Source organism: Nannobrachium achirus (genome assembly GCF_963921795.1).
Source record: "Nannobrachium achirus genome assembly, chromosome: 24".
In the NCBI taxonomy this organism is placed as follows: domain Eukaryota; kingdom Metazoa; phylum Chordata; class Actinopteri; order Myctophiformes; family Myctophidae; genus Nannobrachium; species Nannobrachium achirus.
In genome coordinates, this window is record NC_137831.1 from 9480570 (window position 1) to 9503186 (window position 22617).

Sequence of the window (22617 nt, forward strand, 5' to 3'; positions counted from 1 at the left end):
GTCCCTTCCCACGTAGCGCCTACTCTGTCTGCTGCGTGTACGCGTCACCATGGGAACCAAAGCGTTCATTGAAAGGGGTGGGATCCCGTCGCCGCCGAGGCTTTGCTTAACCATTTTGATCGCTACGGCGATTACGTCATAGCAGCCGTAGTCCGCCTGGCGTTGCCGTATTGAAAACCATCTAGCTTAAACTCGCTACTACTTGGACCATGCTGAGGTGCCAATAGATTTACTATTCTGTCCCTATCGTCCCTGTCCCTACTGAACCCTGGTGGTTATAGGATTCACACGTTCTCCACTGCTGCTCATCACATTATTGGTTTAATACGACTAAAACAAAGAAAATCCATTCAAGTCTGCATGGGGTGAGTAAATGATAGATAAAAAGTCATTTTAGGGGTGAACTATCCCTTTAAGACTCTGTTTACTTAAAAATATTAAAAGCACACTCACTATGTAACCTTGTAAACCCTCAATACTTAGTAAACTTCACCTTTGGCTCAGTACTTGGTCTGCTCCTTTTTCTATCTACATGTACATCAACCTCTTCCGGCATATGTTCCTCCCAGAATAGGGATACTATTATCGTAAAACCATATCGCAAATGACATCGTCTTCTTGCTCGCTGGATGCAATACCCACGCCGTTTCTTAAAGAGGTTGTAGACTGTGTTATTGAAGATATCCTAAAAATAGTAAACAGCTCTATACAATCAGGTGTTTTTCCAAACTCACTGAAAACGGCCGTAGTTAAGCCCTTACTCAAAAAACCCAACCTTGACCCGTCCGTGCTGGATAATTATAGACCCATCTCTAATTTGCCTTTTCTGGGCAAGGTCCTAGAAAAAATATCATTCATCAATTGGATGTGTTTCTGCGGAACAATAAGGTGCACAACAAATTCCAATCCGGCTTTAGGAAAGGACACAGCACAGAAACTGCACTTTTAAAAGTTATTAATGATCTTAGGGTGGCTGCTGAAAACAAAGATGTGTCCGTTCTCCTACTGCTGGACCTAACGGCGGCTTTTGACACAATTGACCATACAATTCTAATACAACGTCTCGAACACTGGGTAGGACTGTCAGGGACAGCTCTGTCCTGGTTTTGCTCTTACCTAACAGGCAGAAGCTACTCTGTTAATCTAGCTGACTTCGAGTCAAACAAACACAACATCTGCTCTGGTATTCCACAGGGCTCGATTCTTGGTCCTTTATTATTCTCCCTCTATATACTGCGCTGGAAGAACTTATTTCCGCTCACGGTGTGAATTTCCATTTCTATGCTGATGACACCCAGTTGTACCTTTCGGTGGCTCCGGATGACCCCTGTGCTACCCATTGCTGACGTGTGTGTCTAGCATAAAATGCTGGATGAGTGAGAACTTTCTCAAGCTAAATGAGGACAAGACAGAAGTTCTCATAATAGGTTCTACTGCCCAGAGAGAATCAATAATAAATAGACTTGGTAATCTGGCTAAAGAAAGTAACACGTCTGTAAAGAACCTGGGGGTGATCATTGATGCTGAATTAAATTTTAATACACACATTAATCATGTCACGAAGATTGCCTTCTTTCACCTTAGAAATATTGCGCGAATTAGAGCCTATCTGTCGCTGAACGATGCAAAAACGCTGATCCACGCTTTTGTTTTCTCTCGGCTTGATTACTGCAACGCACTTCTCTCTGGTCTGCCAAAGAAAACAACTGACAGATTACAACTTGTTCAAAATGCAGCAGCCAGAGTTTTAACAAAAACTAAGATAAGAGAACATATTACTCCAGTTTTAGCGTCGCTACACTGGCTCCCGGTTGTTTTTAGGATTGATTTTAAAATTATTTTACTTGTTTATAAAGCTCTTAATGGTCTGGCACCTTCGTACCTCTATGACTGCCTGCATAGATACGTTCCAACCCGCCCACTCAGGTCCTCTAGTGCAGACCTACTTGAGGCGCCAACAATGACATGTAAAAAATATGGTGAAGCAGCTTTCTGCTTCTATGGACCGACAGCTTGGAATAAACTCCCACTACACCTGAGACAGGCAGCCTCGGTGGATAGCTTTAAAGCACAGCTCAAGACCTATTTCTTTACTCTTGCTTTTAGCTGATTTTTTTTTTTTTTTTTTTATCCCTGTGCTGCTATTGACGTCCGCACTGCTCTGAAATTGTTCTTCAATGTTCTATGCTTTTATTTTTTCTTGCTTTATTGTATTCATTTCAATTAATTCTTTTTTATGTATTTTTTATTTTATTTTACATTTTCTCTGTTAAGCACTTGTGCTTCATTTTATGCTCTGTAAAGCACTTTGAGCTGCATTTCATGTCATGAAAGGTGCTATACAAATAAAGTTTTATTATTATTATTATTATTATTATTATTATTAAAACCCACATCAACTTTTGCTTCATTACAGATTTCATAGATAAAACAGAATAAACACTTACACTTCCTCAGAACTGGTTTCAGCCTCTTCTCTCCACCATGGTCCACACTGTGGGAGGAAGAGAGACAAAGTCAGGCCTTCATACAGTATATCCTATAGCAACGGTCTTCAACGGGGGGTCCAGGACCCCTAGGGGGTCCTCAGAGTTACTACATGGGGTCCTCCAAATCTTTGTGTCATAAAAAAATAAAAATAAAATAAAATCTCATTTTTAGCCAGATTCTTAACCAGATTCTGAGAACTTTAGCCAAAAATAGCAGATCTACAAGCTCACAATCTTTTTTTTTTTTAAACTTTTGTTTATTGTTTTTTTTAACAAGCATTCATTGTATGAATCAAGAAAAAGTTATAAAAATGCTTAATATATCCCCATTATCACAAAGAAACATCTTAAATATATATCATTTTTTCCCCCCCCAAACAAGAGAAACAGAAAGAAAAAAAAAAACACTTACAAAAACAACAAGACAAAAAGAGAAATAACAACAATAATAATAATAATAAATAAACATACAAAATAGACACCTCAGTCCGCTTAACCATACAGGTAGAATTATTGCACAGTATACCCGACAAAGCTCCCGACCTAACACACATTTTTCAGAGTCAACACATCACCAGACCTCGCACAGTGCCTTAATCTGGAATGAAAGGGAAGCGTATCCTATGTAAATATAGGAAGAAAGGACTCCATATTTTCGAGAACTTTTCACTCGAGCCATTCAAGGAAAGCCTAATTTTCTCCAATTTAAGAAAGTAAAGAATGTCTCTCATCCAGTGCGTATGTGAGGGAGAGACAGGGGATTTCCATTTTAACAGGATAAGCCTCCTAGCCAATAGGGTGACAAAGGCCATGGCATCCTTCATAGCTTTAGGAAGGGAGGGTAATGAGGGGAATACCCCAAATAACGCCCCCACAGGACAAGGTTCTACATTTTCCCCTGAGATCTCGGATAGAGAGATGAAAATTTGTGTCCAAAAATTGGAGAGGGATGGACAAAGCCAGAACGAATGCATGAGGTCTGCTGGTGCATGTTGACATCTGTCACAGGTTGGTGAGACATTCTCATAGATCTTAGACAACCGAGCCTTAGTGTAGTGAATGCGATGAAGTATTTTACACTGAATAAGAGAGTGTCTGGCACAGAAAGAAGACCCATGAACCCGCTTCAACACCTCTTCCCAAACCTCATCAGAGAACTCTTCCCCCAAATCCTCCTCCCAGCTAGCTTTCACACGGCCCAGAGATTCTGGGCGTAGTAGATAAATCAGATCATAAATATATGAAATAGCACCTTTCAAAGATGGGATAGGGGTCAGAAAGGAATCTAAATTGGACTTGTCACGCAGATTGGGAAATGTGGGAAAAGTATTGCGGACAAAGTTACGAACCTGAAAATATCTGAATAAATGACCATTAGGGAGTGAATATTTAACAGAGAGCTGTAGAAATGAAGCAAAGATGTTGTCTATACTGCCCTACAAAGGCAGAGTGCAGTAACTACGTTTTCGGACACACCGACTTATTTGTGTCGCCCAAAGGTCAAACTAGCCTTCATGATATTGGGGGAGGAACAATTAGCTCAAGAACAGATATACAATCAGTGTAATTTCACTTTTATGCCTTTATCTCATTTGGCTGATCAGCTGTAACACTATTAAACCCATTTTTTAGTGAAATTCGTGAACGTAGTTACTGCACTCTGCCTTTGTAGGGCAGTATATATAAGTCCTTAAAAGATTTAATGCCCAGATTTGACCAAATAGCAAACGCAGAGTCTATCAAAGACGGGGGGAGATGTGATTAGCAGCCAGGGGGGCATAGATGGAGGGTGTCTGTAATCCAAAGTGGCGCCTGAATTGGACCCAGATCTTGAGAGTAGTTTTAACAATCAAATTTTTTGTATAGCGTGAGGTAGCGGAGAGAATGGGAGAATGTACAAGTGCCATTAACGACACAGGTTTAGACGAGTTAGCCTCCATAACAAGCCACACTGGAGGTGGGTCAAAGCTCCTAAATTGAGTCCAGTAATTAAGTATTCTAATGTTAGCTGCCCAATAATAGTACCTAAAATTGGGCAAAGCCATTCCGCCTAGCGACTTGGGTCTTTGTAGATATTCTCTGCGCATTCTGGGTGTCTTCTTATTCCACAAAAACTCAGAGATCATTTTATCCAGTTTGCTAAAAAACTTTTGAGTGAGGAAAAGTGGGATGCATTGGAACAGATAAGAGAACCGGGGGAGGATATTCATTTTAATTGAATTCACTCGTGCCGCCAGAGAGAGATTAAGAAGTGACCACCGTTCAAAGTCTTCCTGAACCCGCGTTAATAAAGGGGCAAAGTTGGCTTGATAGAGATCAACGAATGTATGAGTTACTTTAACCCCAAGATATGTAAAATCGTTGCGGGCAACTTTAAACAGGAATTGATTCAAAGGGTATCTCTCAGCAGCAGTATTAACAGGAAGAATTTCACTCTTATTCAGGTTCAGTTTGTAACCGGATATGTTGCCAAATGATTGAAGCGTGTCGAGAGCAGAGGGGATGGACACAGACAGGTTCGTTATATAGAGGAGGAGGTCATCCGCATACAGAGAAACCTTCAACTACACATCATTCCTAGCTATGCCTGTTATATGAGGATTGGATCGGAGAGCTATTGAGAGCGGTTCAATGGCGATCGCAAATAATAAAGGACTCAGCGGGCAACCCTGCCTAGTGGAGCGGTGAAGGTGGAAATATTTTGATTGAGTGCCATTAGTCCTAACTGAAGCCTGTGGAGATGAGTAAAGGAGCTTGACCCATGAAACGAACTTTTCGCCAAAACCAAATTTCTCCAGAGTATAGAACAGGTAGCTCCATTCCACGCGGTCAAAGGCCTTTTCCGCGTCTAAGGAAATGACGGCCTCCTGAGAATTAGGGGCGGAGCTATTGTAAATTACATTAAAAAGTCTTCTGAGATTAGAGAATGAGTGCCTGTTGCGAATAAAGCCTGTTTGGTGTGGGGAAATAATGGAAGGGAGGATAGGATCTAGGCGTTGTGCCAACAGTTTAGAGAGCAACTTAAAGTCTACATTTAGTAAGCTTATTGGTCGATAAGAACCACAATCTAAGGGATCCTTGCCCTTTTTCAAAAGGAGAGAAATGGAGGCTTGATTAAGAGTTTGGGGGAGAATGCCAAGCTCAAATGATTCCTTAAACATCTCAATCAATAGTGGGCCTAATTTGGGGAGAAACTTTTTATAAAAATCCACAGGAAAGCCGTCAGGTCCCGGGCACTTCCCACTCTGCAAAGACGACACAGCAGTCCCAAGTTCTTCTAATGTTATTGATTTCTCCAGATCCTCAGCAATAGGTTGTTCAATAGGAGGGACATCTAGATTATCAAAGAAACTATCAAAGTTGGGAGCCGAGGCCTGTTCAGATGAATATAAAGACATATACCGGTAATATTCTTTAAATGTATTATTAATTATGAGTGGGTCAGTTGTTGTGCCAGAATTAGAACGGATTTGGGGAATTAAGTTGGCTGTCGAGATGCGGCGCAGCTGGTGGGCCAATAGCTTACCAGCCTTATCACCATGTTCAAAAAATCTAGATCTAGCTTGGAGCATGAGCTCAGTAGTACGATTTGAAGTAAGAATGTTAAACTCTGACTGTAAAGTGAGACGTTCTTTATACAGCTCTGGGGAACGGTTAACAGCGTATATGTGATCAATTTGGGATATGCGTTTTGTCAAATCTGCCAGTTTTCCCCTCCGATAGCGTTCTTCATGCCCTGAATAAGAAATTATCTCCCCTCTAATGTACGCCTTCAAGGTCTCCCATAGCACAGAGGCGGATATTTCAGGTGACTGGTTACAGCTTAGAAAAAAATCTATTTGTCTGTTAACAAAATCCACAAAGTTCTCGTTTGAGAGTAGACGTGTGTTCAGGCGCCATGATGGCCGAGGATTACTGAGGTTTTTAAAGTGAATTTTCATTGAGATGGGGGCGTGATCCGAGATAACAATGGTTCCATAAGTACATGCAGATATAGACGAAATTAGTCTGTTGTCGACTAGAAAATAATCAATACGGGTATAGGTGTGGTGGAAGTGTGAGAAAAATGAATATTCCCTTTTAGTGGGGTTGAAAAAACGCCATACCTCAGAGATTGCAAATTCGTCCATAAAGGACTTTATAACCTTGGAAGACCTTGAGGGAGTAGTGACCTTAGTAGACGAGCGGTCTAACCGCGGTGATAGCCAACAGTTGAAGTCGCCTCCGAGAATCAGATTATGTGAAGACATATCAGGGAGTATTGAAAACAGACGTTTAAAAAAAGAATCGTCATCACAGTTGGGAGCGTATACATTAACTAGAGCAAGACGGGTATTATAGATCTGGCCAGTTACTATGATATATCTGCCGTTGGGGTCAGATGTAATATTTAGTTGTTGAAAAGGAATGGATTTATGTATCAAAATAGCCACACCTCTAGCTTTGCCAGCGAAGGTAGAATGGTAAATTTGGCCCACCCAACTGCACTTCAGTCTGGAATGGTCCGGAACCTTTAGGTGGGTCTCTTGCAAAAAAGTTATGTGCGCCCCCAACTGTTTGACATGGTGTAACACTTTACTTCATTTTATCGGGTTATTAAGCCCTTTACAATTGAAACTTGTGAATGTAATATCACCCCCTCCCAGCTGAGCTGTTCCGTTAGGCTGTGTCATAATGAAAGCAAATGGGTGTCAAGTAAATTGGGAGCTCTTGTCTCACAGCAGATCTTAAGTAGTACAGTAATAGACTGAGCCGTCAGACTGAACCAGACAAATAAAGAACAGAAAAATACATAGACCCCCCCACCCCCCACCAACCCACCCCAGAAAAACACACTGGCAGAAGCATCTTTCCAAAAAAGTTGCGCGCCTCCCACCCCTACTATTACTAAGACCCTGTTACGCAACATAGCAGCTTACCTTCCTAAACTACTCTAGCGTACTTCTCCAAAGAGAATGTGAAAATGAAAAGAAAAAGAAAACATTCAAAATGCACATTGGTGCAACAATAACCTTTACAACCAAGCCAAAACCCTAAGAATATTACAAAAACAAAGGAGGTGGTACTCAGAGAGAAAATAAAAATGAAAAACAAGTAGCTCAAATATTATCGTTGCTATTTAATCAGCAACAAAAATGAAATCAAAACCACCATCCCAGTCAGAGAGGAGTATAAAACTATCAAACAAACAACCTTTGGTCTTAAAGTACAAGTAGGAGTTCTTTCACTTTTACCTCCTTTTCCCCTCCAACATTCAGATTTCTTAGATAAAAAAAATATATATATATATTTTTTTTTAATATGTGTACCTATATAATATAGTTATATATATTTTTTTTTGAAAAAAAAAAAAAAAAAAAATATATATATATATATATATATATATATTTTTTTATCAATCAAAATATTTTCCTTTAATCAAACATCGTTGCTACTTAATCAACAACAAGAGCGATATATATAAAAAAAAAGATCCCCTAAAACCCAAACAGTCAATCAGAAAGCTTTAAGTATCAAAACAGGTTCCTAAGATCCCCCCCCCCCCCTCCCTCCCCCCAACAATTGGCAATAAGCATAAACCTTTAAACAGGTAAACTGTAATAGAAAGATAAAAGCAAAAAATATAATACAACAAAAAGAGAAGGGAGACCGGGAGAGAGAACAAAAAGAAAAAAACGTGTCTCCCCCATCCAAACCCTCTATCAGCCGACTCACATGGGGTTAATGAAGAATTCCAGCAGGTCCCCGTCGTCACAGCGCAAGAGGCTCCTGGGAAACGAAGTTCCAACGACCATAGTCTTTCCGGTCAACGTAAAGATGTAGTCCTTACGACCACGGCCGCCGAGGCACCGGGTAAATGTAGTCTTTTGAGGCGATGAAAAAAAGTGTAGTCCGGATCTCGCGTCACCAGTGCCCGGGGCACTTGGGAAAGGTAGTTCCAATGACCATGGTCTTTCCGGCCAACCCGGAAATAGTTCTCAGGAGTCAGCCATAGTGGTGAATGGGAGTTGTAGTCTTATTGAGCCAGCCAGCTAGCGGCTAACTAGCCAGGCTAACTAGCCAGTCAGCTAGCTAGCCTATCCTATCTCCTCTGGAGCGACGACCGTTTTAAGATTGTTCACAACAAAGTCCATTGCCTTCCCTGGGTCTTCGAATTTGCGTGTATGGCCGTCAGCCAGTGTTATACGTAGGACAGCAGGAAACATTAGCCCGAATTTAATACCGGGGCAGGCGTGTAACTCCTTTTTCACCGAGGCGAACAAGGCCCTCTTCCTAGCCACAGCCTGTGTAAAATCCGGATAAGTAAGCAATTTACCCCGAGTGAGAGGACATTATGCTCTCATAATGTCCGCAGTGCGGGTGTTATCGGACGAGGCGCCAGCCGAGTCCGATAACACCCGCACTCAGGACATTATGAGAGCATAATGTCCGACCCCGAGTGGTAAATAGCTTTTCTACCACTTTTTCCCGTATACATGAAAGAAAACACATAGTTGTAACTTGCAAGGATCTTAAGTTACAATCATTATTGCCTATAAAACTTCCGCGAGACAGCAGATAGTTCCACAAACAACATCTTCTACTCACCAACAGATGGCGCCAACTCCATAGTAATCCATGCGTCTAGCTTACAGCTAAGCTAACGTCAGTTAAAAGCACCGTTCCGGCCGTAAATAGAGGCTGTTCGCTTCCAGAAAGGCATAGGTTCAGAGAAAAGGGGCTTTAAAGTTGGCGGATTGCATTGGATCCAAATAAATCGGCGACGATAGTACGCACGTTAGTAAACATAGGACCGCTGCGACCTTCATTTGTTGGTTGGGGGAACTACCTCCTGAAGTCCCCGGATGTACACTGAGGCGCATTGATCTCGGACACACAACTTTGCGGCAGTTGTCCTCTCATAACCTCCGGAATTTAGCCAATCAGAATCCAGTATTTGAACACGTGACTCGAAAAAGTGGTAGAAATTGAAATACGCTTACCCTTGTAGGATAACGGCGAGCATTCCGCGGCTCGGCGTAGGATCAGGTTGCGGGTCTGAAAGTGGTGCACTCGCATAATGAGAGGACGAGGAGGTTCAGTGTCCTTAGGCCGCGCTCGTAGGCTTCTGTGGCAACGGTCCAAAACGGGCAGGTCGCCCAGTGCGAGTAAATCTTTCAGGAGTCTCGCCACAGATTCAGTGGGCCGCGGACCCTCTTCGGTCTCGCCCAAACCAATTAAGCGTATGTTGGACCAACGACTGCGGGATTCTAAAGTATCAACCTTATCAGAGAGAGTTTGGACAAGGTCGGTCAGCGAGCTAACCTTAGCCTGTAGCTCAGCCACGGTGTCGTCTCTGTCGGTCGCCGAGCGCTCCAAGTCCACAATAGCTTGGTGTTGCGACTCTATTTTGTCCTCCATTGGTTTCAGAGCTGCGGCCAACTCTCTTTTAACAGACTCCGCCACGGTGGAATCCATCTTAGAGATGATATCTGAGCGCATTTCGTTCATCATAGCTTGGATGCTCTGTAGCAAGGCCGTGTTAGCATCCGGCTCCGTGCTCGCCCCGGGCGTTTCGTTATCCATGTCCCCGCTGGAGGATGGTGGCGTCTGTGACTTAGCTCGCCCGTCGCGTCTACGACGGTCTGAAGTAGGCATTTAGCTCGCTCTTGAGTTGAAAAAAGTACAGAAAAATGAAAAATAGGGCACTAATGAGGCTTGGTATGAACCAAAATGGTTATATAGTGCAAAAAAGTAGTTTAATTATCACATTCAGACGGAGCCGATGCTGCACGCGACCTACATCCTTGCCGTCCAGCAGGGGTCTCTACAAGCTCACAATCTTTAGCTTGCACGGCTGTGTCTCACGTGGGTCAAGTCCGCTTGCGACGGCACGCCTCTGTCATCTCCACCAAAAACAAGTGCTCCTTTTCAAGGAATTGTGTACGAAAACAATAATCACCCCCTGGACTGCCGGCACAGCACCCATTAGGACAGAGTCCTGCAACGGGTCGGGTGGAATATATTCTATTATAAATTCCCTGGGTGCGGGGACGGGTGGTGCGCGACTTAACACGGGCAGGTGACATTTTATCGTGAAAATCAGACTGTTTCCGCCTGAAGAACGTCATAGGAGCACACACATTGAGCAGCAGGACAGAAGACAGTCACACACAGAACACACACAGACAGACAACCACAGCACATGCCAGACATCAGCACGTTAGTCCATGGGTGGTTTAAGAGGCTATCTATAAAAGGATGAACGGCCAGGCTACACCAAGGCTTTTTACGCGCATCAGTGCGTATGCAGGGCGTGCGTTTCGGAAAGATCCAATGTATATCAATTCAGCCGGCTACACCAGGCTCACGAATAGCGCAAACCACGGATACGCATTGCCTAACAATAGGATCGGTTCTATTTTTTACGCACGCATAATCGCGTATGCGTTTTGTACACAGACTATCTCGTCCTGCACAAATACTCTCTCCTTGGTGTAGCCTTTTCGCACGTAGCGCACGCATAAGCACACGTTTTCTGGTGTAGCCCGGCGCCAATGCAGTAACGGGTCGGTCCACAGATCTGATTAACAACTTGGGGGCCAAACTCGTTCAGTAACGAGATACGGCCACTGGAGGTCGCTGTGCCAAAACTAAGTTGTCTCGTGTCTCAACGAGACAAAGGGTTAACTTGGTTACGTGCAGCTGCATCCGTCCTGTGTACCCTGTGAGAGACGCTGATGCATATGTCATAACATGACGCGCACAGAAGCAAAATGGATCGTCTAGGCTGCATACACTTCCATTCTATGCTGAAACATAAAAAGGGCTTTATCTCTGAATAAGGTGCAAAGAACGCCAGGGAAGCAGAGATCTGATTGTTTTCACGGCGACACTTTACCGCGATGGTCGGCCCCGGTTTGGATTTTAGTTTCGCGAGCGTTTGTAAACAAATGGATTATCTTCCTCAAAGCGTAAGTGAACGGCGGCACCAGCAACAGCTAGAAATGTTAGAAACCTTGGCTTCCGTTGTGTTAATGACGGGCGGGGCGGGCACGGCTTGTCAAAATTGGACCCGTGCAGGACTCTGCACTAGGGCGACACAGCACCACTTTGAGAAACCCTGGCCTATAGTCACTGTTGTGTAGAAACCTTGTATCTCCATAATAACCCTATAGTCACTGTTGTGTAGAAACCTTGTATCTCCATAATAACCCTATAGTCACTGTTGTGTAGAAACCTTGTATCTCCATAATAACCCTATAGTCACTGTTGTGTAGAAACCTTGTATCTCCATATAAAACCCAATAGTCACTGTTGTGTAGAAATCTTGTATCTCCATATAAACCCTATAGTCCATACATGGGCAACTGGCGGCCCGGGGGCCACATGCGGCCCCCACCTTGAGTTAATGGGGCCCTCAGGTTGATATTAGAGTACTGATATATTATTGATTTCAGCTGTTCCAATTAAAAACATGGAAAACTTAACCACTTCAATTACTATTATTTATATCAGTAGCTAAATGACTAGTATTAAAATGTTATTATATTTGTTATGTCCAATGTATTTGTATTTAAGTTCATAAATTAACATAAGAACATAAATGCATTTGAAATTAAAACAAAAATAAGTTACTTTTCAGGATTCCAATTCAAAAACAGAAAAAAATAGCAGATCTACAAGCTCAAAACACGTCGCACTACGACGTGTTTTGAGCTTGTAGATCGTCTATTTTTGCTATGTACAAGTACATGCATTGTGGCCCTCTGGAGTGAGTGTGAAAATATAGTGGCCCTCTCCATCATCAAAGTTGCCCACCCCTGCTATAGTCACTGTTGTGTAGAAACCTTGTATCTCCATATAAAACCTATAGTCACTGTTGTGTAGAAACCTTGTATCTCCATATAAAACCCTATAGTCACTGTTGTGTAGAAACCTTGTATCTCCATATAAAACCCTATAGTCACTGTTGTGTAGAAACCTTGTATCTCCATATAAACCATATAGTCACTGTTGTGTAGAAACCTTGTATCTCCATATAAAACCCTATAGTCACTGTTGTGTAGAAACCTTGTATCTCCAGATAAACCCTATAGTCACTGTTGTGCAGAAACCTTGTATCTCCATATAATCCCTATAGTCACTGTTGTGTAGAAACCTTGTATCTCCATAATTTCCATACTAAACCTAGCCCTTTCGTCATTCAGTGTAAGGTAGAAATAGTGAAAATAGACGATCTACAAGCTCACAACGTGGCACATTATGATGTGTTGTGAGTTTGTAGATTGTTCACTATTTTAAGTTGTTTTTAAAAAGAATAATAAAAAGTTTCCACCCAACAGATTGATAAAGACTTTACACCATGAAACATTAAACAATACAATACAGCATGGTTATTCAACTATAGTCTTAAAGTCGTTTAGCCACACATGTCTGTTACTTTAGAGTAATTACTGGTGTATAAATAGTTTTGTCTTTGCTATTTTCATTAAATGTGACCCTTTACTGTCTGTCTGTCTGTCTGTCTGTCTGTCTGTCTGTCTGTCTGTCTGTCTGTCAGTAAGTACAGACATGATAGGCATCAACCATGTTGTGATGGAGTGGAGTCTCAAAGCAGAGTGCATTTTCAGGTTAAGCACCAGAATTCATATTAATGTTTAGAATAATGAAAGGGACTCTTCAAATTGTCTAGGGCACAGAACAGTTGAAAAGCTCTGCTATACAGCATCAGAGTATGATTTCCCTCCTCTAAACCTACTAGAAGCCATTGGCACTGAGTGGCAGTGTGTCTTTCCCTACCTGAGAGTCTTCAATCCCCAGCCTGGATCCTCCACTCCAGCAGAGAGATGCTCCACACAGTCTCCCAAGTGATTATAGCTCAAATCAAGCTCTTTCAGGTGGGAGGGGTTGGATCTCAGAGCTGAGACTGCTGGACTCCCCAGTCCAGCAGAGAGTTTTTTCACTCCTGAATCAGTCAAATCATTGTTACTGAGATCAATTTCCTTCAAACTAGAGGAGTTGGAAGTGAGAACTGATGATAACTCTTCACAGCATCTCTCTGACAGGTTACAGACACTCAGCCTGGAGAAACATTAGTGATAAAATAATTTGTTTATTAGTGTTAAAAAAAAACATTACCATGTTGTCTTTATTTATTTTTTCCATAAAAGAAAGACAGCATAATGTATCCAGTAGCAGACTTTGTCTGCCTCCACCTAAAATTATATAAATTAAACAGACAGGCTAATCTCCACATGTATTTAAACCGGGATATAAATGGTGTTCTGTACATGTTCAGGAATACTGACCTGAGTGTCTCCAGCTTACAGTCTGGACTCCCCAGTCCAACAGAGAGTTTTTTCACCCCGGAATCGGTCAAATCATTGTTGCTGAGATCAATTTCCTTCAGACTAGAGGAGTTGGAGAGAACTGATGATAACTCCTCACAGCATCTCTCTGACAGGTTACAAGCACTCAGCCTGGAGAAACAAACATTTGTGGATTAAATCAATATGTTTGTATTTTGTTTTAAAGAAACATGTAATTTGTAATGTATATCTTATATTAACAATGCTATCATTATTTACCATTCCATAACATTCTTTGCAAGTCTATCTGCAAAATAAATTGTAAACGTTGCTTCTGTTTTTTTAAAACTGTTGTGCATGGACTCTCACACAGACGCACGCACGCACGCACGCACGCACGCACACACTCACAAACAACAATTTTCTTTTTACTTTTTCAACAATAGCAGAAATAGCATATCTGCGAACTCATATCACATTCTGTGAGCTGTAGATCTGCTATTTTCACTATTTGTCATATGAGGAATTCTGAACTGGTTTAATGCTTGAATTATCTTTCTTATAACAGAACAATGATATAATATATTAAATGTATCCAGTTATCAGAGCACTTACACTGCTCTACTAGAGGCTTTGACCAGTGGCAGCAGCCCCAGAAGAGCCTCCTCTGAAGCTTGGTATTTCTTCAGGTCAAACACATCCAGATCCTTTCCTGATGACAGCAACATGGCAGCTATAGTTGACCACTGAGCAGGAGAGAACAGATTGATGCTTCTTTCTAGAGAGGAATTCTCCCTGATCTTCTTCTTGATGTACTCGACTGTTTCCTGATTGGTCAGATTGCTACTTCCTGTCTCTCCCAACAGAATGATGGTCTCTGGAGATGGATTCTCATTGACCTTGTCTGTTTCCTGATTCTGATTCTTGTTGTATTTGACAGTTTTCTGATTGGCCTGTGATCTACTTCCTGTCTGTCCCAACAGTCTTTGTAAGAGACTCTGATTGGTCTCCAATGTGAGGCCCAGCAGGAAACGGAGGAACAAGTCCCATTGTCCATCTTCACTCTGTATGGCCATGTCTACAGCACTCTGGTAGAGGTGTTTGATCTTAGATTTGCCTCTAAATAGCTTGGACCACCTGGAGGTTGACAGTAGGTTGACACCATCTTTGTTGAATGTGACAAAGACATAAAGAGCAGCTAGAAACTCCTGAACACTCAGATGAACAAAGCAGAACACCTCTTTCGTTTTCCCCCCACAATTCACCTCTTTAAACATCTGGGTGAACACTCCTGAGTACACAGCTGCATCTCTGATATTAATGCCACACTCTATCAGGTCTGCTTCATAGAAGATTAGGTTGCGTTTCTTCAGCTGTTCAAAAGCCAGTTTTCCCAGAGACAGAATGGCCTTCTTCCAATCCCAGTCAGCCGATGTCTGATCTTTGTCACGATACTTCGCATTGGTCTGTTCAGACTGAACATCCATGAAACGGAGGTACATCTCGGTCAATGTCTTTGGCAGTGATATTTTCTCAGCTTTTTTCAACATGTTCTCCAGAACTGAAGCAAGGATCCAACAGAATACTGGGATGTGACACATGATGTGGAGGCTTCGTGATGTTTTGATGTGTGTGGTGACTGTTCTGGCCTGGTTCTCATCATCACTGAATCTCTTCATGAAGTATTGATCCTTCTGGGGGTCCGTGAACCCTCTAACCTCTGTCACCCTGTCAACATAATCACTAGGGATCTGGGAGGCTGCTGCAGGTCGTGTGGTTATCCAGATGCGAGCAGAGGGAAGCAGGTGACCACTGATGAGGTTTGCCAGTAACACGTCCACTGATGTTGGCTTTGTTTCATCAATCCAGATGTTATTTTCCTGGAACTGTAGAGAAGACCGAAACTCATCTAGACCATCAAAGATGAACAGAACTTTGGAACTGTTGAAGCTGGAGATTCCTGCTTCCTTGATTTCACCAAAAAAGTGATGAATTAGTTCCACCAGGCTGTAATTCTTCTTCTCTTTCAACATCAAATTCAGCTCTCGGAAAGTGAATGGAAACACAAAATGGAAAATGTTGTTGGCTTTGTCTTCTATCCAGTCCAGAGTGTACTTCTGAGTTAAGACTGTTTTGCCAATACCAGCCACTCCCTTCGTCATCACTGTTCTGATTTGTTCATCTTGTCCATGTAAAGGCTTAAAGATGTTTTCTAATGTGATTGGTGTTCCTGTTCTGGCTGTTTTCCTGGAGGCTTTTTCAATCTGTCTGACCTCATGTTCTTTATTGACCTCTCCACTGCCTCCCTCTGTGATGTAGACCTCTGTGTAGATCTTATTCAGAAGTGTTTTTGTTCCTTCTTTTGTCCACTCCAACAAAGATTCAAAATTCTGCTTCAGCTTTGACTTGAGTTGTTGACACACAGGATCGGGAGTTTCTAAATGACCAAAGAAGATGCATGTTATGGTAAACCTTATGAGCCCTATATAGTGTGTGTATATATATATATATATATATATATATATATATATATACATACACATACACATACACACTCATATATATATATATATATATATATATATATATATATATATATATATATATATATATATATATATATATATATATATATATATACATACATACATACATACATACATACATACATACATACATATATACATACATACATACATACATACATACAGTGTTGGGCAAGTTACTGAAAAATAGTAACTAGTTACTTCATTTCAAAAGTAACTCAGTTACTTTACTGATTACTCACACCAAAAAGTAAACGTTACTGTGAAAAGTAACTTTTTAGTTACTTTTTAGTTTTTAGTATAGTAATTTTTAGTAATGACCTTATAGCCTGGTTAAACTTTATAGCTTGTAACCCAAAAGAGAAATTAGACATTTGCCCGTGACGCAAACTAGTGAAAACAGCAGATCTACAAGCTCACAAGGCAGCGCAAAGCGATGCGTTGTGAGCTTGTAGATCAGCTATTTTCACTATTTTTTAAATATTTGTGTTCTAATTTATGGAATTTCTTCGATTTTATTGACAATGTATTCATAGATTTTATTTTTAATTTGCAAGTAATGTAGGCTACAAAAAACAATAAAAATTTCCATTTATAAAATAATGTGCAATGCCTTACAAGCAAAAAACTTAGGGCAAATCTATTACCTTACGACCACAGGAAGTATATAATTATAAGCAATGCCTTACAAGCAAAATACTTGAGGGAAAATTAATTACCTTACGACCACAGGAAGTATATAATTGTGGGCTCGCCTGAAAGGCGAGCACACTTTAGATATTGTCATTGTGGGCTCGCCTGAAAGGTGTTTGAGGTACAGCCATGAAACCTGTATACACGTATGCGTCTCCTCATGCCGAACAACTTTTACGCTCTGACTTTTAACCTCTGACCTTTAAATCCCCCAGAATTATGAATTATATGAAAAACAGTAAAAATCTATCTCCTCCTGGGATTTTCGCGTTACGCGCACAAAACTTTTTTCACATGAACTTTGGACCAATACGGTCAAACCGCCCTGTCGGATTTCTTTTAAAGTGAAATATATTTTTGTAATAATTCAATGCATATTGCGGTTTTATGCAAATTATTCTTCGGCCTCTAAATCATACATGCAAAGTTACACGTTCATGGCATTTGGCAAAGATGTAGAGGGTTTGTCAAAGTATCACTGAAACCAATTTCATTCCAATCGGCCAAAGGTGGGCGCTATACAAAACGTTTGAAAATTCAAACTTTAAACGGGCATAAGTCATGCCTCGTTTCGTTTGAAGACATGCAACTTGCTTAAACGCGTGCTTTGACTCAAGCGGAAGACATCTGTGTCTTTGTTAAGTAAGCTCCGCCCTTAGATTTCCCGCCATTTTGAGCAGTTTGTAAAACGCTTAAACCCGCTTCGCGTCACGTCCACAAAACTTTTACAAACTTTACATGAACTTTGGACCAATATCTAAAGATCTGTCAGATCGGATTTCAAAAAAAAAATTGAAACATGCTTTTTTAATAATTCAATGAATATTGCAGTTTTGTGCAAATTATTCTTCTGCCTCTAAATCATACATGCAAAGTAACATGTTCATGGCATTTGGCAAAGATGTAGAGTGTTAGTCCAAATATCACTAAAACCAATCTTAATCCAATTGGCCAAAGGGGGGCGCTATATCATTTTGAGCAGTTTGTGAAACGCTTAAACCCGTTAGGATTTTTTTTTTGCAATTTGCATGAAACATTCTACACACAATCTAAGGACCTTTATCTAATATGCCTATGAAGTGCACACACAAAATAAATTATAATAATAAATATAGCTGCAAGCAGCGATAAAGTGGCCAAAGCCAAAAACACCTCAAATCATGAACACAGCCTGCAATGTGCGTGAAATCTTGCAAGCACATTCCCAATAGGTCAAGGAACAGATACCACCCTTCTCACATTGGCCTGTTATAGCGCCACCAGCAGGTCAACTTTTGCACAACACATTTTTGGAACAAAATGGACCAATCTTTGACATCAGTAACGCCAAAGAGAGCACTGCCTGCGATCTTGACATTTTGTACTTTTATAGCCATTGTTTTCTGGCTTGAAGCGAGCCCACAATTGTTTCAAAGGAACAATATTTTCTAGTTATAAGCAATGCCTTACAAGCAAAAAACGTGAGGGAAAATTAATTACCTTACGACCACAGGAAGTTTATAAGCTTTCTTTCTCTAACAACAATATCATGGTTTGATGAGCCTTATTGAAATAGACCCGACAACCGATTTTACCGCGAGTTGGGACCATATGGAGTTATATATAGCCTAATAGTTCGATGGGACACATGCATGGATTTACAAGACGTTGTCATCATCTCATCAACAATAACGCACAGCTGTCCTCCACTCGCAGTGGAGACGGGAGAAGTCAGCTACTCTAAGTGATCGCATTCTATCATATTGTACCTAGTGGGGGCTATCTGTAGTCACGTTTGCAGTCTGTATGTCTAAACTAGTCTGTTGGTAAAGCACAAACATGCCCAGAGCGCACCACAGCGCGTCTCAGTGCGGCTCTGTCTGGCATTCGTGTCTTGTCTCCCCTCCCCTCTGCCTGCTTGTGAGTGACAGAGGAAGATTCAGCTCAGCTCTAGGTGCATAAAATAACGCAAAAGAACGGAGGAACGCACCGTGTAGTAACTGAATTAAAAAAAGAACGCGTTAGAGTACTCGTTACTGAAAAAAGTACGGCGTTACAGTAATTGATTACTTTGTAACGCGTTAGTCCCAACACTGTGTGTGTATATATATATATATGTTGTATGTTACAGTGTTTTTGAGGTACCGGTGAGATTGGGGCCGGAGCGCTCGTTTTGTAATTCACCTTATGGGCAGTCCCGAGCCAGTGACACAGTTCACCTCCAAGCGGGAGACCACGGCCGGTCCCTCACGTCCCTCACGCGAGGGCACGCTCCACGGGTCTGCCCGCTGACACCCATATGTATTGTTTAGCTGACTAAGTGGGGAAGTTCGCGAACTCGGGCCCCCCACTCAGCAGACAAGCCAATTGCAACCCGCAATACCAAGAGAGCTAGCTCGGTCAGTGTATTTTTCGGCCGTTTGCGGTTCAATTTTATTTGTGTTAACTTTCAATTCAGAATACAGTTCAAAACAGTCCAAAACGGCCCGTTTCTGAATGCTGTTTGGAAGTGGCAAAACAAAACTTAGAATTAGGTATTGTAAGAACAAAATGAGACCCGGTTCGAACTTCTCGTTGCTGTGGTTCAAAACAGAATGCTGGTCATCCAGCTGTACTAGAGAAAAAGCAATAGGTTTTGATACACGCTGCTCCTAGAGGTGGGACGTTCGCGAACGAATCAAGTCTTTTGAACGGCTCTTTGAAATGAACGATAGGATTCGGTTCACAGTAGGGAGACGTTCCTTTCTAGTGAACAGTGGTGGGAAAAGTACTCAATTTCTTTACTTAAGTAAAAATATCAATACTGCAATCAAGTAGAAGTTTGGAATGTTAATGTACTTGAGTAAAAGTGAAAAAGTATTGCTATCAAAATGTACTTAAAGTAGATCGTAGATCGGCTATTTTAAAATGATTTTTCTGCATTTTACTCATTGGAAAACCTGTGAAACAGGACATTCTGCATAATGAGTACGTTCTAATATTGGTACTTTAAGTACATTTTGATAGCAATACTTTTTTACTTTTACTCAAGTACATTAACATTCCAAACTTTTACTTGATTGCAGTATTGATATTTTTACTTAAGTAAAGAAATTGAGTACTTTTCCCACCACTGTTCACTAGAAAGGAGCGTCTCCCTACTGTGAACCGAATCCTATCGTTCATTTCAAAGAGCCGTTCAAAAGACTTGATTCGTTCGCGAACGTCCCACCTCTAGGAGCAGCGTGTATCAAAACCGATTGCTTTTTCTCTAGTACAGCTGGACGACCAGCATTCTGTTTTGAACCACAGCAACGAGAAGCTCGAACCGGGTCTCATTTTGTTCTTACAATACCTAATTGTTTTGCCACTTCCAAACAGCATTCAGAAACGGGCCGTTTTGGACTGTTTTGAACTGTATTCTGAATTAAAAGGTAACACAAATAAAACTGAACCGCAAACGGCCGAAAAATACACTGACCTAGCTCGCTTGGAGGAGCGAATTACTTCCGGATCTCTTGCTATATAGAAACAATTTTGTGCCCAAAAAAAGGAATGTCAGTTTGAACTAAGTGGTAATTATGACAGACTGTTTGCATGTGTTTATTGAACAATCATGAGATATCCAGCCCAGTCCTACGAAGAAGAATGTTGACCATTTGATATTTATTTGTTAGGAAGGAAGGGGAGGGAGAGATAATAAATGAAAAAGAGTCAAAGTGAAACACAATAATAAACAATAGACAAAAGAGAAACATACTGTACATACCATGTTCTGGTGGATCACTGTCTGGTGATGGAAAAACTCTTACTGGATAGTCTGACACACGCACGCACGCACGCACGCGCGCACGCACACACACACACACACACACACACACACACACACACACACACACACACACACACACACACACACACACACACACACACACACACACACACACACACACACACACTATTAATTCAGTCTGCCTAAAATGTGAAAGTAACAGTATTACAATGGCATTGCACGTCGCCTGACAATAACAAGTAAAACAAAAAAGTAAAGTAGGGCGTTTTGTAATTTTTGTAATTGTTGTCCAGGTTGTCCCATAAACTTTAATAATACACAGCTTCATTTGTTTCTCCATCATTCAGCTTCATATCTAAAACCCAGCTTCATTCGTACTAGGGTTTAATATTTTCCCGGATTTGGGCTCATTTTAAATCCCGGGAATTTTCGGACCTTAACGCGGGCTTCCCGGGATGTCCCGTTAATATATATATATTTTAAAAAAAAGAAGAAAAAAAAGGACAAATAAAAAGCGCAAAACGGTTTCCTATGCCTATCGGCCTGGCGGAGACAACAAGTGCCCACATGCGCTCTGCTCTGGCTGGGTAGAAAGATATGATCACCGGTCTGCGGGGCGGGGGCTGTTTGTCATCAGAACTACCGCGGTGAAGTTGGTTTGACGTTGGATATTCACCCAGTTGGATATTCGAAAATCTTAGGGACCGTCTACAAAGTGCAGGCGGCAATTTAAAAAAAATGCAATATCTCCTAGACAAAAGCACCTAGAAAGACCAAAATTCACTCTGATGTTCTTTGCCCATGCCTACACGATGCACACCCTTTATTTTGAAAAAATATGTCAAAACTTATTTTTAATGAATTTTAGAAATCTTAGAATTGTAATAACATTGGGGTTAGATGACTTTGATAGCCAAATCTTTGTTCAGATTGTCTGGTAGGCATTTCTACATGATGCACACCTTTTACTTTGAGAAAATATGTCAAAACCTATTTTTAATGAATTTTAGAAATCTTAGAATTGTAATAACATTGGGGTTACATGACTTTGATAGCCAAATCTTTGTTCAGATTGTCTGGTAGGCATTTCTACATGATGCACACCTTTTACTTTGAAAAAATATGTCAAAACCTATTTTTAATGAATTTTAGAAATCTTAGAATTGTAATAACATTGGGGTTACATGACTTTGATAGCCAAATCTTTGTTCAGATTGTCTGGTAGGCATTTCTACATGATGCACACCTTTTACTTTGAAAAAGTATGTCAAAACTTATTTTGAATGAATTTTAGAAATCTTAGAATTGTAATAACATTGGGGTTAGATGACTTTGATAGCCAAATCTTTGTTCAGATTGTCTGGTAGGCATTTCTACATGATGCACACCTTTTACTTTGAAAAAATATGTCAAAACTTATTTTTAATGAATTTTAGAAATCTTAGAATTGTAATAACATTGGGGTTAGATAACTTTGATAGCCAAATCTTTGTTCAGATTGTCTGGTAGGCATTTCTACATGATGCACACCTTTTACTTTGAAAAAATATGTCAAAACCTATTTTTAATGAATTTTAGAAATCTTAGAATTGTAATAACATTGGGGTTACATGACTTTGATAGCCAAATCTTTGTTCAGATTGTCTGGTAGGCATTTCTACATGATGCACACCTTTTACTTTGAAAAAGTATGTCAAAACTTATTTTTAATGAATTTTAAAATCTTAGAATTGTAATAACATTGGGGTTACATGACTTTGATAGCCAAATCTTTGTTCAGATTGTCTGACAGGCATGTCTACATGATGCACACCTTTTATTTTGAAAAAACAGGTACAAACTTATTT

General features: G+C 40.8%; 1 protein-coding gene across 1 annotated transcript in view; it reads right to left on the reverse strand.

Moving 5' to 3' along the window:
* The window catches only part of LOC308279949 (NACHT, LRR and PYD domains-containing protein 3-like), a gene marked incomplete at both ends in the record, with an annotated part of 30763 nt that overhangs the window by 1203 nt on the left and 6943 nt on the right, over positions 1–22617 (reverse strand). Inside the window, 4 exons of the mRNA XM_080720173.1 lie at positions 9473–10104; positions 13781–13951; positions 14396–14630; positions 14745–16217. Coding sequence (XP_080576299.1) covers positions 9473–10104; positions 13781–13951; positions 14396–14630; positions 14745–16217 — 2511 coding nt within the window. The remainder of the gene's footprint in view (positions 1–9472; positions 10105–13780; positions 13952–14395; positions 14631–14744; positions 16218–22617) is intronic.